The sequence below is a fragment of the Branchiostoma floridae genome, chromosome 6, assembly GCF_000003815.2.
Source record: "Branchiostoma floridae strain S238N-H82 chromosome 6, Bfl_VNyyK, whole genome shotgun sequence".
NCBI lineage: Eukaryota > Metazoa > Chordata > Leptocardii > Amphioxiformes > Branchiostomatidae > Branchiostoma > Branchiostoma floridae.
Genome location: NC_049984.1, coordinates 3714481 through 3732503, shown reverse-complemented (window position 1 = coordinate 3732503; position 18023 = coordinate 3714481). Strand labels below are relative to the sequence as shown.

At 38.8% G+C, this 18023-nt stretch overlaps 4 protein-coding genes across 4 annotated transcripts in view; 3 read left to right on the top strand and 1 right to left on the bottom strand.

Annotated features, from left to right (window-relative positions):
* Positions 1-1336, top strand: part of LOC118418036 — a 3641-nt gene extending 2305 nt beyond the window's left edge. The window contains exon 2 of the mRNA XM_035823830.1: positions 303-1336. Within this exon, the coding sequence (XP_035679723.1) occupies positions 303-956 (654 nt within the window). The 3' untranslated portion in view covers positions 957-1336. The remainder of the gene's footprint in view (positions 1-302) is intronic.
* A 17-nt stretch (positions 1337-1353) lies between these two features.
* LOC118418035 (zinc finger protein 271-like) lies at positions 1354-3860 on the top strand. Its single transcript, XM_035823829.1, has 2 exons — positions 1354-1734; positions 2258-3860. Exons 1-2 carry the CDS (start codon positions 1457-1459, stop codon positions 3246-3248), a joined length of 1269 nt encoding a protein of 422 aa, XP_035679722.1. The 5' UTR covers positions 1354-1456; the 3' UTR covers positions 3249-3860.
* A 1428-nt stretch (positions 3861-5288) lies between these two features.
* On the top strand, positions 5289-8338 carry LOC118417482 (zinc finger protein 595-like). Its single transcript, XM_035823057.1, has 3 exons — positions 5289-5462; positions 5858-7178; positions 7530-8338. Exons 1-2 carry the CDS (start codon positions 5289-5291, stop codon positions 7088-7090), a joined length of 1407 nt encoding a protein of 468 aa, XP_035678950.1. The 3' UTR covers positions 7091-7178; positions 7530-8338.
* A 238-nt stretch (positions 8339-8576) lies between these two features.
* LOC118417530 (probable tubulin polyglutamylase TTLL9) overlaps positions 8577-18023 on the bottom strand; it is an 11165-nt gene continuing 1718 nt past the window's right edge. Inside the window, exons 4-17 of the mRNA XM_035823117.1 lie at positions 16913-16996; positions 16410-16521; positions 16162-16247; positions 15724-15757; positions 15374-15439; positions 15093-15161; positions 14573-14713; positions 13174-13261; positions 12689-12747; positions 12514-12576; positions 11243-11376; positions 10554-10667; positions 9921-10045; positions 8577-9626 (exon numbers count right to left, since the gene is read on the bottom strand). Coding sequence (XP_035679010.1) covers positions 9547-9626; positions 9921-10045; positions 10554-10667; positions 11243-11376; positions 12514-12576; positions 12689-12747; positions 13174-13261; positions 14573-14713; positions 15093-15161; positions 15374-15439; positions 15724-15757; positions 16162-16247; positions 16410-16521; positions 16913-16996 — 1255 coding nt within the window. The 3' untranslated portion in view covers positions 8577-9546. The remainder of the gene's footprint in view (positions 9627-9920; positions 10046-10553; positions 10668-11242; positions 11377-12513; positions 12577-12688; positions 12748-13173; positions 13262-14572; positions 14714-15092; positions 15162-15373; positions 15440-15723; positions 15758-16161; positions 16248-16409; positions 16522-16912; positions 16997-18023) is intronic.

Sequence of the window (18023 nt, the reverse complement as noted above, 5' to 3'; positions counted from 1 at the left end):
ATTTTTTTTCACATACAGTAATGGAATTCCCTGTATCATTGGCTCAATTTCTCTGGGTTGACCAATGTTTGATGCCTTGACTGTGAGAAGTAACAAGTAGAAAATCTTACCTGCCCCATTGGGCAACATTGGGGTAGAACATGGGCTTGCCCGATCAGCACTTTCACTTGCCCTGGGCAATGGGACAAGAGGACTTGCCCAACCCTGCATTAGTTCATGTCTTATTCATCCATAGTCACATTTGATTCCATTATGTTATTCAAGATGAAAAATTGACTTTTAAACATTGTTCACTCTTCCAGCTCAAGAAAGAGTCACCCCAGCCCATGGCCCAAGAGCAGGCTGGACAAACCTCGACATCTGATACACAACAGAGTGTTATTAAGGAAGAAGGTAACCAAGAGAACAATCTTGGCAACGGTGACAACAACATCCTAAGATCCGAACTGAGCTGCAGTTCAGTCGCAAATAATATCAAAGAGGAGCCAGTAGATGAGCAAGAGAACAGCCTTGTGACTTCTTGGAATAGCAGTGAACAACTGCTGAGTAGTGAGGCAGTTGGTACTGATGCTGAGGTGAAAGATGAGGAAGAGATGATGCTAGATAATACTTACAACACCAACGGACCGTATCCGTTGAGTTGCACACTTGCCACTGAAGAGGATTGGCAAGGGATAGACCCTGGAAACTATTACAACACCAACACACAGTCCCAGTTTAGTTCTAGTACAGTTGGTGTTGAGGTTGAGGAGGAAGGTGGCCATGATCAGACCTGGATGAACAGGAGAAGCAGTCGGATTGCAGGCAATGCCTCGTCATACATGTATAACAAGTATGAGCAAGAGACAGCCCAAAATATATATGTGAACTCTGTAGAAAAATGTTTAGTTCAACAAAATGGCTTGCAAAACACCTGGAAACGCACAGGCCAACCTACAAACAGGAACAGAAAGTAAAAAAGTCAGCTGCTGGGAAAGTCAAAAAGAAGAGGAAACAAACAAAGAGGGAGAGACGTGAACGCTTTAGAGCATTGGCGAAGCGATCGCAGGAAGTTCAAGGTTTGGGAAAAGGTTCCAGAAGCAAACCTTTCCTACCACCTTATGAAGAAGCAATGAGGCTCGATGATAGTTACAACATCAACAGACCATATCTGTTGAGTTGTACACTTGCCACTGAAGAGGATTGGCAAGGGATAGACCCTGGAAACTATTACAACACCAACACACAGTCCCAGTTTAGTTCTAGTACAGTTGGTGTTGAGGTTGAGGAGGAAGGTGGCCAAGATCAGACATTGATGAACAGGAGAAGCAGTAGGATTGCAAGCAACGAAACCCTTGCCTCGAGCTCGTCATACACATATAACAAATATGAGCAAGAAACTGCCCAAAATACATGCGAACTCTGTAGAAAAACGTTTAGTTCAATAAAATGGCTTGCAAAACACCTGAAAACACACATGCCAACCTACAAACAGGAACAGAAAGTAAAAAAGTCGGTTGCTGGGAAAGTCAAAAAGAAGAGAAAACAAACAAAGAGGGAGAGACGTGAACGCTACAGAGCATTGGCTAAACGATCGCAGGAAGTTCGAGGTTTGGGAAAAGGTTCGAGAAGCAAACCTTTCGTACCACCCGTTGGGTACAAGGTTATCAGGTACGAGAAAAGCCTAGTTCTGATGACTCCTGAGAAGACCAGAATCCGGGGGGCAGCGGCTGCTGCAGACCTGTTGCAGGAAAGGTACATTTATTTGTATTTGTGTATTCGCATTATTTTTATTCATCTACATATTATTCGACATAAACACTTGAAGTCCTAAATTTCATGTTTGGGATGAGATTTACCTATCTTTTTTACATAGAAAAATAATGTCCACTATTGGTAGTACTATGCTTGTTCAGATACATATACATGTACACTAGGCGCTTTAGTCAGGACAATGCACCTAAAGAGGTACTGTAAATGCAGAAATTTTCCCGGTGGATTTATGTTCGTGGTTTTTGCATTGCAAATTTACTGCAAACTTAGAACCACCGCAAACATTTTTCCATGGCAGTAAGAGACTACAGCATGTGGTGCTACAGGGAACTTAAAACCACCATGAAATTAAATCCCGGCGAATTGAAATGCATTTACAGTAATATTTTTACAGCCCTAAGCCAAGTATGCTCTCATTAATCTCACTTCAAGAGATGCTGTTACTTAAAAGAAGTTGTACTATGTCTGCCTAAGAATTTATTATAACTCATTAACATTGTTTCAGGGGGTTCAAGAAGAGCCTTGTTCTGGAGAGCTCCAGCTCTGAGAACGAAGAGACGTCGCCATCAGCAGACATGGAGCAGGCTTCTGGGAACACAACTAGCACAACAGGTCAACCAGCGAGAAAGAAGAGGGCAAACAAGAATGACGCTGATTGGTTAGAAGAGACAGAACGTCTACGGCAGCTTAATAAAAGGAAACAGAACAGAAAAAAGGGGAAAAAAAAGACATCCTGGGTCTGCAAGTGTAAGGAAAAGTTCACGAGCAAAACCTCATATAACCAGCATAGACTAGAGGCCCATCCTTTAACGTGCGAATACTGTGAGGAAAACTTTCGCTCAAGACAATTACTCAACAAACATCTGAAGACGCACATGCCGAGCGAAGACAAACTGGACTTGAGGGGTAACAAGCTTTTCTTGTGTGACCATTGCGGGCAGTTCTTCACCGAAAAAAAGTTGCAGTGGCACAAGCTGAAACTTAACGAGGTAAAAATGTACGAATGCATTGTTAACAACTGCAAGTCTACTTTTAGGAATAGGGCAGCTGTGCAAAATCATATCGCTACTGTCCACAACAGAAATCGGTTCCCTTGCCCTCATGAAGGTTGCAAGCAAACGTTTGGTGAAAAGTCGAGGCTGAAGTCACATTACAAAGTGCACACGGACGAGCGCAGCCACCAGTGTTCGTATTGCGGTAAGATGTTTCGGAGATCCGAGCACCTGAAGGTTCACATGCGGATACACACAGGCGACAACCCGTTTAACTGTGGCCTGTGTAACTACAGTGGACGGCAGTATAACTCTCTCAGGTGGCACATGAAAACCCACCATCCTGAACACTGTGAAAATTCAGGGAACAAAAAAGATGAAAACTCAAAGAAGAAAGTTTTGGAGAGGGATGCTTTGGCTGATAAAGATGAAAATTTAGATAGTGTGTCAGGAAGTGGTGAAAAGTGCTACTCTACAAGGTCTCGGTCCCACAGGGCAAAATGAAGATCATTAATCGACAAGAACTGGAAGTTGACGTTGCAGATTTAAAAGAATCATGAGAATATTTTATGTGAAGTGGTGATGATGATTAGCTATAGCAAGGGCTACCTCTTTGTAACAAAAGGTGCCATTTTGTTGAAAAAGTTTATGATATTCTTTCAGGTAGACCAACAGTTTATCTTACGACTTTGCAATTCCCATTTAGGGAAAACTACTACACATCTGTGTAGATACTAGAAAAGTCGATTTGCTCTTTAGTAAGCTGATGGTGGAAATAAGTAAAGCAGGTTTTCCATTGGAATAACTGAAATATACCCTCATCAAAGTTTTTGAAAGTCCATTTGAATACTAAAACTTTTCTCATTGGTGTAATGTGTTAATGGGGAAAGCAGTTTTCTCTGGTAGAAATTATATAATGCACACGAAGTGCATGTTATTCAATATACCTATAACTATGTCATTCTGTCTAACGTTACTTTGTACTTTTATATATTTAGTTGTTTTGGGGTTTCAATTTAATCCTTTGTACTTTTTGCACACCTATAATCTTGTTGTTACCACAAGTTCCTATATCTATATCTCAGACAAATAAAAACTAACCAGATGTACAACATGTATGCAGTGTGTAGTTTCTCATTTTATTTCCTTGTAGAGGTCAGGGCATTTTCACTGATATCACCAATGATGAAAGCTCCATTGTCAAGTACTTGGGCATTTCTGCCTCTATCCTTCGTAAGATGAAGCAAGCTCCTTGATATCACCCATATTAAAAAAAAGGAATGAATGAATATCTTTTTCTCCTTCTCAAGTTGAAAGTTAAGTTCCTCAACTTAGAAAGCATAGTGCCACTCCATGCACCACATAACAATAAAATTAGAGAGGTTGAGGCTCTAGATATATGTTTCCAATAGAATTTTATGGCCAGTATAATGAAAAGATCCAGCAAACCCAGGGCATCATTCATTTATCTCCAAGCAGATGCTACGGTAGCATAAGAAAATTATACTTACATCTTTCATTAATCTCCAAGCAGATCCTACAGTAGCATAATATTCTTATATGCTACCATAGGATCTGCTCAGAGATTAATGAAAGATGTCCTGGGTTCCTTAGATAGTATCAAAGGCTGACAGAGTAGTGAAGCCGGCCTAGGATTGTGTATGCTGTGGTGCCCGTTTGACTCCCGTTGGCCGGCTATCCTCCTTAGCCAGCTTTGACACTATCTATTCTTATGTCACCGTAGGATCTGCTTGGAGATTAATGATAATTTAGTTGATACCAACATTAAAGGGGGTTGAAGCATGATTTGATATGTGTGTCAAAGCTTACAAACTACAACCAAATGTTTAACTATATAAAAATAGTCATATGCATACACATGATATAAAAAAAGTAAATGCACAAAACACTATGATTAACTGTATTATTTCCATCTTTACCTTTGGATACATTTGGTATAGTCCACAGTTAGGAGAAACTACAAGCAATCAGTCAATAACTCCTGTTATCGGAGCTTTCGTCGACATTCTCATCAGTAAAGTAATTTTGTGGTCAAAGATTTTTTACCTCCTTGTACCTACCTTTTTTACCTACTTATTTATCTCACAAATACATACTTTTCTAGACACATTGAACCAGGAAGATCATTTAGGTCAAAGGTCATGTTGGAACTGCGGCTGACAGCTGTGACAGTGGCGGGAAGAAAATTTAGCTCTAGTGACTGGACGTTTCTGCATCTATCTTTACTTGTCAGGCACCTTAGTTACCAGTCTCCAGGGCTGTGGGGAGATGAGGTAGCTGGATCTAGTTTTCACGCATGTCGGGGGGCATCGAGGGACTAGAAAATGTATCAGTCAAAGTAATATGAGGTCAATTTTTGGCAGCAAATTATGCCATAGTTTTGGAGGGAGGGAAAGCCCAGTTGTTCCTAGGACTGATCGGTTCTCCTGCTCTATTTCTTGACTACGTGCGCATTTTCCTGGCTTCTCTGGCTGTGTGTCGCCTGCTTCTTTCATTGAAAATCATACTTGAGTGTCCATCGGCATGGGGGACAAAAAGAGGAGACGAGTGAGAAGAAAGAAGTCCAAACAGGCAAGGATAGCAAGGCAGGCACTGCAGCTGAGAAGGAAGATACTGGCCGGCAAGGTTGACCGCGCATCCACACCAACAACAAGAAATGACAAGTTGGATACCAACGCTTACCAGACTGAGACACAGGTTAGTGGGAATGAATAAATGAATAGTTTATTCCTGTAAAACCTTGAAGTCTTGCAACGGAAATGCGTTTCACTTCCAACCAACCTCCTTGTCCCAACGAGTTAAAAGTTAAGACAAGGAAGTTATATACATGTAGGTTCTATATCATCCTCATCAGTATTATTTATCATATTCATAATGTTGAAACACTATACATAAGTTTGTGTATTCAATAGCAACACTGAGATCCAATAAATTCATCTAGTATATTTGTGTGTGTATTTTTATTAAATTTTATATTCAAGAATAATAGTTATATCGTCATATCTAGTTTGGTTGTGACATTTACATGTAGTTGCATTATGTTACTAGTATTCAAGATCAAAATTAACTTTTTTAATTGTTCACCCTTTTAGCTTATCAAAAAGTCAATGGCCAAAGACGCAACTGGACAAATCAGGATACCTGACACAGGACAGACTGTTAAGGAAGAAGATGACCAAAAGAAAAGGATCGGCACCGTTGACATCAACACAACATCCCAACCGAGCTGTGGTACTATCGCAAATGATATCAAGGAGGAGGAAGTAGACGAGCTAGAGAGAAGTCTTGTTAATTGCTGCAACAGCACTGCCCAACTTCTAAGTTGTGATCCAATTGGTACTGATGCTGAGAAGGGAGACGAAGAAGAGATGAAACTTGATGATTGTTATAGCACAAAAACACCATCCTTGTCGGGTTGTTGCACAGTTGGCATTCAAGATGAGATGGAAAGTGGACAAGACACGAATATTGATAACTGTTACAACACTACATCTCAGTTTACTGAGGCAAAGGAGGGGGAAGATCAATTAGAAGATGACTTTGAAGAAAGTGAGCGAGAATCTTCTAAAAACAAAAACAAGAGGCGCAAGAGCAACAGTGATCGTTTAGAACAGACAGAATGCCGGCTTCAACTGGAAAGGAAACAAAACGGAAACAAGTGGAAAAAGAAGACATCCTGGGTATGCAAGTGTAAGGAAAAGTTCACAAGCAAAGTGTCATATTTCAAACATAAGCTCAAGGCCCATCCAGAGACATGTGAATACTGTGGAGACAAGTTTCACACAAGACAAAGACTCAACAAGCACCTGATGACACACCTGCCAAGCAGAGACAAACTGGACCTGAAGGGGAACAAGTTGTTTTTGTGTGATCATTGCGGAAAGTTCTTCACCAACTGGAATATGAAGATGCACAAGCTTAAACTTAGCGAGGCAAGACCGTACAAATGCGATGTGGAAAACTGCAAGTCTTCTTTTAGAGAGAAACGTGGTTTGGAAATGCATGTTCTTAGTGTCCATGACAGAAATCGATTCCACTGCCCTTATGAGGGTTGTAAGAAATCGTTTGGTGTCAAGTCGACGATGACTTCACATTACAAAGTGCACACGGACGAGCGCAGCCACCAGTGTTCGTATTGCGGTAAGATGTTCCGCAGATCTGAACACCTGAGGGTTCACATGAGGATACACACGGGTGACAACCCTTTCAACTGTAGTCTGTGTAACTACAGCGGACGGCAGTATAACTCCCTCAGGTGGCACATGAAAACCTACCATCCTGGAAATTCCAATATAAACAAAGAAGATGAGAAATCAAACATTTAAGAAAGTGTTTTAGAAGAATTCTGATGCTCTGGCAGATACAAAAGATGTCTTGGATGAATCTAATGATGCCTCAGGAAGTGCTGAAAAGCAGGCTTTTAGCTAGGATTTTTTCATAGGGTGTCCAAATTTCTTACCATTAGGCGAGCGCTGCAGGCGCGAGTATTGTAGGGGGTCTGGGGACATCCTCACTCAGAAAATTCTGAAATTTATAACTCTCTGAAACATCATTTCCCACATTTTGAGGTGCAAATTTGGGGGAATGAAGCAAATTTACTGTAAGACAGGCCAAATGTGACCTGCAGCATCCCTGGTCAATCAGAATTCCATGCTTGTCAGAGGATGTGCTCCCCAGTGTAAGGGTGTACAATTTGTGTTATTTTTTTAACAGGGTGTACAATGTACACCCGTACACCTGCCTGGCTAAAAGCCTGCTGAAAAGTCTATGCCCAACTCTACAAGGTCTCAGTCCAACAGAGGAAAGTAGAAAGGTTATCATCAGCAACAAGAACTGAAGGTAGATGTGTAGTACTAGTCCATATTTCTAAATCATGAGAAGATGTGTGAAGTTGGTGAGACTATGATTGATCACAGCAATGGCAACCTCTTTGTTATAACACATGTGTTACTGTTTTGGTTATATTTCTTTCAGGGAGACTTTTTTTTTTTGCCAACAGTCTCAATTATACCCTTATTTATGTATTGTGTTGGAACTACAAGTTACTTTATTGTTGCTTTGATGGAAAGTTTCAATAGAGAAAGCAATTTCAAAGTGCTCCACGACAGCATTAGAAATGTGGGGATCATAACTGGATTTGTTGTCAAGTTTATTTGTTTTAAGTTTCAATGTTGATAATCTGAACCATGTGAACTTTCAGGAATGCATTTGGTTATCCATCGGAACTCCATGTCATATGAAGCTTTGCTAGACGTATGAGCGTTATATTTCAGGGATTATGAGCAGGAATGTCTCACTTTTGTGGCCAAACTGATATAGTAAAAGTTAACTTAAACACTAGTTAATTTAGCACATGATTGTAGGCAGCTGTAAGTTAAGAGCATCACCTAGCAGACTTTGTGTGTACTGCAGCTCAAGCTAACGTCAGATCCTCACCAATTCATTCCTCAATAGGGTATATTACTAATAAGGTAATTCCTATAAGACTGATAAGTATAATATATTACTATAATACTGTTGTTAACTTTGTTTTTTTTAACACTTGATACTAATAAAAGTCACACAAAGCCAGACGTTTTGTCTCACTTTATTTCCTTTTGCAGGAATTTGTTCTTATATCACCTGTAATGTACATATTGTAAATGAACTATAAGGAATCAAAAACAAATTTACACAATATACTGCCACAAACAAAATTTCCCAATATACAGTACCAACAGAATATTTACAAATTTTAGACATACTTAAAATGGACAAAGCGATAAAAATGAACAGAATAAACTGTTTAGAATGGGGGAAAAACTTAAGAATTCTCTACCCTTAAAAGCCCTGTTGGAAGATTTTTGGTGGGAAAATTGTGCATCACATTATGTAAAAAAAAATCCCAGACTTACTCTCTCATACATGTAGTTTCTCTATTTCCTATGCAGGATTGGTCACTTTAGGCACCTCATATTGTATTAGAACTGAGCATGTAGTCGTACACACACACACTAACTGTTTGGTGGAAGAACAACAAACTTTTTGACAAACTCAACAAAAAGGGCATTTCATGAGCCTATTATTGCTATAAGCTGTCAGTACTTCATGTCATGTTGTCTGGTCAACCCTGGAATATTTGGACTTGCAAATGTGCAGGTTTCTGATGTCATGATTATGTTACTGTAATTACATAATAGATAACAAAGTTTTTTGTACACAATTCCATGCAACCAAGTATTGCATTTCAATACTAACATTTTAGTGACCATCTGTCAGATCCTTAGGACACTTCTAACTGGTACTGTTATGCAAGTTACAAGTAGGTGTCCCTGTTAACAGATGCAGTCCAAAATGTTAAGTATTTACACATGCAGATAGGTAGTACCTGTGGGGTTTACAATACAATGCAGTCTGAAACGTCAGTCTTCAAACTTGGTTGTGTACAAAGAACTTTGAACCTGATGAAACTGTTCAAGGATGTAATCTCATAATAATCATAATTCTGGCAACTTGGATAGACCATCAAGCATGGCAAACAATGGTTAGGCCACACCAATTTTATTTGTTGGTTCTCAGATTTAAAAAAAATAACACTTATTTAAAACCTTAATTCAAGAGCAGACCCTGAGGGCTTCACCTTAATTGGTGCATAAAATTTCAGGACTGATACATAAAATGTAATAAGTTTTCCTCCCTAGTTGCCATCTGTATTCATCTTGACAGCTTGCAAAATTTGTCTTGATATTCAATAACCAAGGAAATAAATTGGTGTGGCATTACATTGTAATCATTATCTAATCTATACAGTTGTGGTCTTCTTGGCCATCTGCAGGGACCGGAACAGTTGTTTGAGCTGCTTCTCTCTGTCATTAAAACAACCTACAGGGGAAAGAATAAATGATGAATGTTTGAATAGATATAGATTTTTAATGCAGGGAATATTTCGTGTACAGCAAGCCTCTGTGCTTACAGCCTTACACAAATAGTTATTTGTTCTCATCCAGTCATATACAGTCCCAGTGCTTTGTTTGAAGGTCAAATTGGCCTGCAGGCCACTTTTTATTGAGGTCATGAGGGAGGTAAGGGTCAGAAAAAATATATCAGAGATGCAGATTACATCGAGTCCTAATGAATCTATCAACATAAATGATTATAAATACACATGGTACTTACCTAGATGTGTATTAGTGGTGTAGGTTGGAGCAGACATACAGTCAAGTCCTCCCTCCTCCAGTGTCACTGGTCCATCGTTCCACATCAAGTCATACCCACCGATTCTCTTCTCCTTCCCTGTGAGCCTAGGAAAAAATAGAAACACAGAATTTCTCCATCTGTAGTAAATCTATATTGGAAGTGCATGTATATCAATGGCCAGTTTGTCCTTTAATATGTAAGAGAATGTAAAAGTAGAGTGAACTCATTCCTCAAGCTATGTATGATGACATCTTCGCTTTGGTTCCCAGGTGGTCCTTATGTAATAGGTGGTCACTTGTACAAGTTTGACAGTATATATCATTATCTAGTATATAGTAGAGTAGATTCGTCCCTCAAGCTACCGACATCTTGCACACTGCAGTCGTCCCTCAGAAAGACATCTGGAGCCGCATAGTTCAAGTTTTGAACTTTTATTCAGCCTGTCGGCCAAACAAGTTTCGCTATGTATAGCTTCTTCAGTGGCTAGAGGCTAAATGACACAAGTACAGTGAAGTTTGCACTTATATACCTATCCAGTGCATTCTACCCTGGTGCATGCCGCACCTGAAATCCTAAAGGGCGGATTGATTATCTAGTTATAGTGTTTCTCACCTTCCCTCCATGTCCACCACATTTAGCGTATCCTCCAGGAGCCGACACTTCAGCTCGTAGTCTTCCTGGTTACTGGCTGTGAGCGAGGGGGAGGCGTTTGTCTCGATCAACCACCTGGGGAAAGAGACAGTAAGTTGTCAATGAAGGATAGACATCCAGGTGATAAAGATGCCCAAATAGCACAAGCAACTGGATATGATTTTGTCAGTCAGACATTTCAGATAAAATCCTTTTACTTTCATCAGTGACACTGAAGAGATCTTGACGGAGAGCAGGTTTTATACCCGAATTATGAATTGATATGCAAAGGGGATGAAGACAATTTTGAGTAGCCCGATAGGAAACAAAGGGAAGGCAAGTTAAGACAAAGTAGATGCAAACGTTGAGACAGCAATTTTTTAGAGATCGGCATCATATTTTGCCTCATACTATATACATGTTGAGGGAATGTACACAATGTATGTAAAAACATAACCATTTAAGGAAAACAAAGAGCTTACGTCTTTCTGTGTACTGGAAACTTTGAAATGTTTGTGGCCATATCCAAAGATCATGACATATTGAATATGCATTTCAGATTTCCATTGCATTACTACAGTAACAGAATCATTTTGCAAACTCCATACACAAAAAATCCTTTTGTTTTCCCTCCACGAAAATAAAAGAATTTACAGCAACATATTACGTACGGTTTGAGCTTGTCGTCTAGCATGATGTCATAGCCGTACAGCTCGAAGCAGTGTTTGTCGTTAATCATGATCTTCTGCACACACAGCAGGCTGTAGATGAAGATGTCGTCCATCTTCTTCAGCATGTCTTCAACCTGGAGACAAAAATGGTTACCCTTGTTAAGGATTCATGTTTTATTTTTAAGTACTCTTGAAGCAGTGTTTGTCGTTAATCATGATGTCGTTCATCTTCTTTAGCATGTCTTCCACCTGGAGACAAAAATCTTTTTTTAACACAAGGCCACATCTAGGCACTGAAGACAAAAAACATTTACCCACTTGTTAAGGATACATATTTTTTGCATAGCCGTTGTGATGTTGAGATGAACGGACCTGTTCAATCCATGCCAAACATTTGTATACCTGTTAAAACAGGCATTTCTTCAACATGTTCGCACTAGCGCAGTGGTAAAGTTTACGCATTCTAAACCAATGCACCCGGTTCGAATCCGGGGAGGCAGATTTTTTTCAACTTTTTTTTTTCTTTTTTACATCCATTAAAATACTAATTTTTACATCCATTTGGTCACACCAATTTATTTCTTTGGTTAACGGATTCGCCGCTTCGTTTTTTGCCGAATAGAAATAAAATTATTAAAAAAATTTTAAAATGCCCCGCAACAGAGCTCACTCATAAACAGGCAATGTGTAGTGAAATTTGCTGCAGTTCACGCAAATTTTAACAGGTGGCGTCTAGATCTGCTGCAGTTCAGGCACATATGTGAATCTCTCCATGCGCCAATATCAGGTTTAGTTACTCTGTTCTATTTATATGACATTCTAATAACTAGAAAAAAACGTTCACACACGCAAACATTGGCAAAATGCCAGCTTTTTTAAAAGCACTTGTTTTTATTTGAATACATGTACATTAGGAGAGGTTAGGCTCCAGCTTGTTTTGATCATCTGTGCAGATGCTTAGGGGTGGCAGCCATCACTATTTCTGTAGCCCTTGGGCCACACATTTGTGCAAGCCACTACAGCAGGATTCTAGTCCGCTGGCAGTGACATGTGTTTAACTTCCATTCTGAGTGCTAAGCAGAGAAAGCAGCATGTATCATTTTAAAGTCTTTGGTATGACTCGGCTGGGGATCAAACTCACGACCTACCGAATGCAAGGCGAACACTCTACCCAATCGGCCATTGCACCGGTTCAGCCATACTGCACTGGACAAATGTATGGACTGAATTGACAGCAAAGACTGAGAACACAGAAAAGTAAAGTTCCTTACCGCCTCTATCCCATGTCTTGCTATCAGGTACTGTCTTAGCTGGTTCAGGGACCATTTACAGCCCTGTAGGAAACAAGAGGGGTGTAAGTTTAAACACTTGTGAAATACCTACATTTGCCTATTTTGGAGCAATGATTAGAGAAAACTATAAAAACTGTTTGTAAAACTGTCACACCTTCTCTGGGTCGTAGTCAGGAGCAGTTTTCTGTACAGCCACATTAGTCAAATGGATGTCTGAGGGAACAGGTCAAGGAGTGATACCCAAACAAGATCCTTCAGTTTTTTTCAAAGTTTACTCTAATTTGTTTGATAATCAGAACTATACTTTGTATTTAAATACTTGACTTTGTATCATGACATATATCATATCATCATAAAATAAATTTAAAGCAATTATGTGTTTTCAGTATAGATTTGATTAATAAAAATAAACACATCTTTATCACTTTAAGTACATCATACAGAAGAAATGGAGAGTTATGGATTGGAAGAGTGTAGCAGAAGTGATTACATGGGAAGAAGTACACCATACAGATTTCTGAACACTAAATCTTTCCATTCAAACTCTTGTAACATTTTCTTCTTCAAACTATATAGACTATATATTTGTGCCATTTCCCTGTAAGTTTTAATCTCTTTCTCAGGTAAGATAGAGGATACAGGTGTCATCTATGGAGTCCAGTGAGTATCTGGTGTTGGAGAAACGCGCAAACCCTTCCCTGTACAGCCAGGCCTTCAGGGGGATGTACTGGAAGGAAATAAGAATAATGAAAAAAGGGGTTAGAGTCCTTGTATCACTGGTTTCTTGGTTTGAAGAGAAGGCTACCACCTTCAACATGTCAAAGAACAATTGTCAACAAACTTCTCTCAAAGAGGAAGACTACACTACAAATATTGATGGCACTAACAGTAACTTTGCATTTAACTTATTAGGCCAAACCGATTTAATTTCTTGGTTCACGGATTCGCTCGCTCCTATTTTTTGGGAAAAAAAATAAAACTAAAAATTACCACTCAGCAAATTTTCACCATTAATGAAACCATTCACCAATTTTCTGGTGTAGCAAATTGGCCTTTATATTATAAGCTCCTTAAAGTGTGGGTACAGGTGCTGTTACTGTACAAAAATAGTGTTTTTGTACTTTTTTCAAGCTGAAAACTTCTTTTCTTTATGTTTTGGATTAGCCGTTACCTTTACCCCAACCATTTTACAATTTTTATTTTTATTTTTATTTCGCCCTCTCGCTCCATATTTTTTATGAAAAAATCAGTGAACCAAGAAATTAAATTGGTGTGGCCTTAGTAGCTGCTAGAAACTTTGAGTTCAAATTAAACTTTAGAAACAAGGCAGTGGACATTTTCAAGATAGATGTTTACTACATTGTATTTTTTATATAAAAATGCAAAGTTTTCAAGGGTTCAAGCCTAGCCGTGACCCAAATTACTATGAGGTGAATGTGGTAGCACTCATCTTTGTTTCCGTTGAAATGGACAAATATTTATATGTGCACGGATGTCGTCCATATAATCAAATCAACATGGTCTTACTTGGACAACTTCCAGTGGAGAAGCAGTATCTAATTCTAAAGTGAGGAGTCTACCCACTAATTCTATACACCTTTCTCATGCGGTGGCCATGATAGATCTAAAACGAGTTCAATGAGGCAAACAACAGACTGTCCATCATAATTAGCAGTTCAAGCAATGGAAGCCTGGCAATTAGGAAAGTCACCAATAAGAATGGTCCATCAAATATTTGAATTATTATGCTTTTACTTTGCATCTCTTAAGGGACTTTGGGATCAGTCTACGTTGCTCTAAATTGCTACATATTTTGGTACATAACATTAGTTATAATATTTATTATTTGATATTATATTGTGAAAATGTGTGTGGTTTTGTTGAAAACTAAATGGGAGCTGATTTTAGAAATAAGGTTTGTCTGTTTGCCTCATTGACCTCGTCTTTGATCTATCATGGCCGCCACGTGAGAAAGGTGTATTGTTGCAGTACTGAAAGTAAAAGGTACAGGGTAAAATCCAGTTGTTACATGACTTACAGAGGTGACCAGCACATACACCCTGAGGTCGAACTTCTTGCCCCCGATGAGATACGGGTTCTCGATGTACTTCTGTACGATGTACGTCTCAACCGGCTCCTTATCATCATTTCTTCTCTCCTCCTGAGACTTGTAACTTTCCTTGAAATGCATAAGAAAATATCCTTATTTGTATGATATTGTATTAAACAGACAAGCTATTCAACTATGTTGATGAAGGTTACACTCTCAGGTTCAGAAACAAATCAATCTCTACAACTATAAGGGGCTTTCATGGCTACAACTGGATAAGATACACTTCTGGATGTTTTGAATGACATCCATCACTCATCTTCAGCATCACTAGCATCATCTAGTGATGTTAGGGAAGTGTGATGGATGTCATTCAAAATGTATGGAAGACTTTTAAAGTCAATGTTATACAATATGGTATATGACGTGCAAAGTGCCAAGACATCATGACCATTTAGCTATTGTCATTTGGTCCAAGTAACAAGTATAGCCACAATATCAGTCTCACCTTTTTCCAGTCTGTGATGTCTTTCAGCTTTCTAAAGAGGAAGATTCCTTTGCCTTGAGCCTTGGCAATCTGGAAAAAAAACAGACATTAACAAAAGTTTTAATTTCAAAATTTAAACAAAGGTCTATTTATCTACCTATACAACATATGAAGACAACAAATACAAATTTTGGACCAGCTCACTTGACATGATACAAAAATATTATTGGATATCATATAGAGGGCCAAAAGATGACCAAATCATTCAATGCAAAGAGAGAGAATAATATAAACTTGCTTACAGGTTTCATGATCCACAGGCTTCCCAGGTTCCTTTTGAACTCTTCCACAAACATGTGGTACTCTGACTGGGGAGACACATCGGGAGAGAAACACAATAATTATACTTAGTACTTCATAAATATAAAGTCTGTCAATCAATTGAAACATACATTTGTACTTTTCTTCTAGGTACACAACCCTACTGTCTTTCTCTACCTTTCTGTACAGAAATAAAATATGGCTGTAACCTGTCGAAAACTGTGTTGAAACACTTTTAGTACTTCATAAATTGGGAAAAAGCTACGACTATGTTATCTTGAAGGAATCCTAAAAGATACGTACAATTCAAAATATTAGAAAATGTACTTACTGGTAGTTCAAATGTTGTAGGGAAGAAATCACATCTTACACATGGTCAAGGAAGAAAACACAATCATGACATTTAGTTAAATCCATTTGTTGAAGTGGTATGGGATGAATCATTGATGGATCAAGAGCATCTCCTTGCAGACTTGAAGAGTACTGCAGCTCAAACTTTCTGCAAACAGCAAAATTTATTCCTTACAAGACATCTAGTGATAATTCATACATGTACCTATAATCCTTTTGGCATCATCTTGAACAAATAAAAATACATAGATACCACTATTTTGTTTCTGACTTTCTTTCCTGTTACAGGATAGTTGTCCCTAATTTTCTTACAAATGATAAAAAGTGAAATACAAATGCATTAAGTTTATTTCAGAACATCACAATGTAAAGCAAAGAGAAACATTTTAACCATAAGAATCTGATGAATAAAGGATACTTGGAGGCCTCTAGTTTTCCCTGTTCTCTTTCCACCTGCTTACGGAACTTCTTAAGATTTTTCACCATCAGATTCTTTCGTGTCAGCTGAGAAAGACGGAGAAAAACAAATCAATAAGAGTAGGGGTCTTCTTGGCCTAACACAATGTATAATAAATGAACAGAACTAAAAACATGTGTTACATGTTCCGGTGGCTCGCAAGTTATTTACAGCAAGCAAAGAAAGAAGACATATTAAGTAGCGCTCACTTCATAGTGGTTCCTGAAGTGGTTGATACGGCAGTGCTCCTCCATGTAGAAGTGGTCAAACACCTCTCGCATCCAACCCACGTCACACCAGTAGAAGTCCCACTCCATATCTCTACAAGAAGGAAAATATACAAAAATATACTATACATCTTCTCAACAATGGAAACACTCTGTCTCAGAACTATCAATGGATAAATAAGCAATATCTGTGGCCTGAATCATATAGGGTATTACTGTTACATGTATCTGTACATTCAAGATGTTAGTAGTTTGCAATAGCAATCAGAAGTACTCAGGTGGAACATACTAGTACTCAATTGTAGTTTGATGAAAGATTTAGCTTGATAGTTGTAACTTATGTAACTAAGAGTGTCAAAATTAAAAACATTTTTATTCATTTGTTCATTCATTCGTTATCAAGATGTACAGCCATATAGCTCAAATCAAATCAAATCAAAGGGAAAAAAAGAACACGGGAAGAAAGAACATTGGTGAAAACTTACCCCTGGACCTCCTGCCATCCTCTGCCCTTCAGCACATCCAGAATGGTGTTGGACAGAGCAGTTCTGAACCTCACCACACGGTCTCTGGAGACATGACAATATCATGGAGTCAGTAGTATCTTAAAAGGTAGGCAAAGGTAAAGGTAGCACAGTGGGCCGTCTATCCTCTTTTGGAAGGAGCCCATCCCTAACCTTCCATTGCCTTTTACTTCCCAAATCAAAGTCAAGTACCCATTTTCACATCTGGGTAAGTGCCTTTCCCAAGAATGTCTAGGCAAGAACACCAGGAATGAAACGGACCAAATTAAACCCCTGATCTCAATGCCTCACTAGACTACCTACTTGTCCATTTGACCACAATACCGACTATTATAGCAACTTCTAGACCAACGAGCTTTGGAATATACATTGTACAATATGATCCCATTATTATTTCTATGTCACTACTAGCATGTTACAAAAGAGGATCCTACGAGGCATTGAACTGTGCCTTTTGGTCATTACCTTTAAAACTGGCAAAAATGTTAGCACTGAACGTAACATCCAAAATAGTGATATCCATAAATACTACACCGGCAGGAAATGACTCCCTTAGCAGTAAGAAAAAATTTTGACCTGGTATCATTCTCCAAAATAGCAAATATGACAGTGCAATTCACAAATAAGGCAACTAAGATCAAAGACATGGTGAAAAAATGATTTCATCTTATTGGGAAAACGAACAAAATAGCTCTTTAATTTAGTGTCAACTTCAAGGTGGTCACACAGACATCATACAATGTGAAACAACCAGAGGGGCGAGTAGAACAGAAAGAAACAACATCCCGACTCCCGGGATTCGAACCCGCGCCAAACCCGGGCAGCCGGATCACAAATCCAACGTGCAAACCACAACACCAAAAGCTCTAGAGCCAATGGCGTGGTCATTTTGGCAGCGCTTAAACCCCACTGTTACAAATGTATACCTACAACACAGGATACAAATGGTACATGGGCTTGATAAATCCTATGTGCATGTATTTCTTGACTCTACTAATGGACAGTGAAATGGCAATCATTTAGTACACTCAATCGTCAATACTTCAAGCATTCACAAAAGCTCCATATTCAT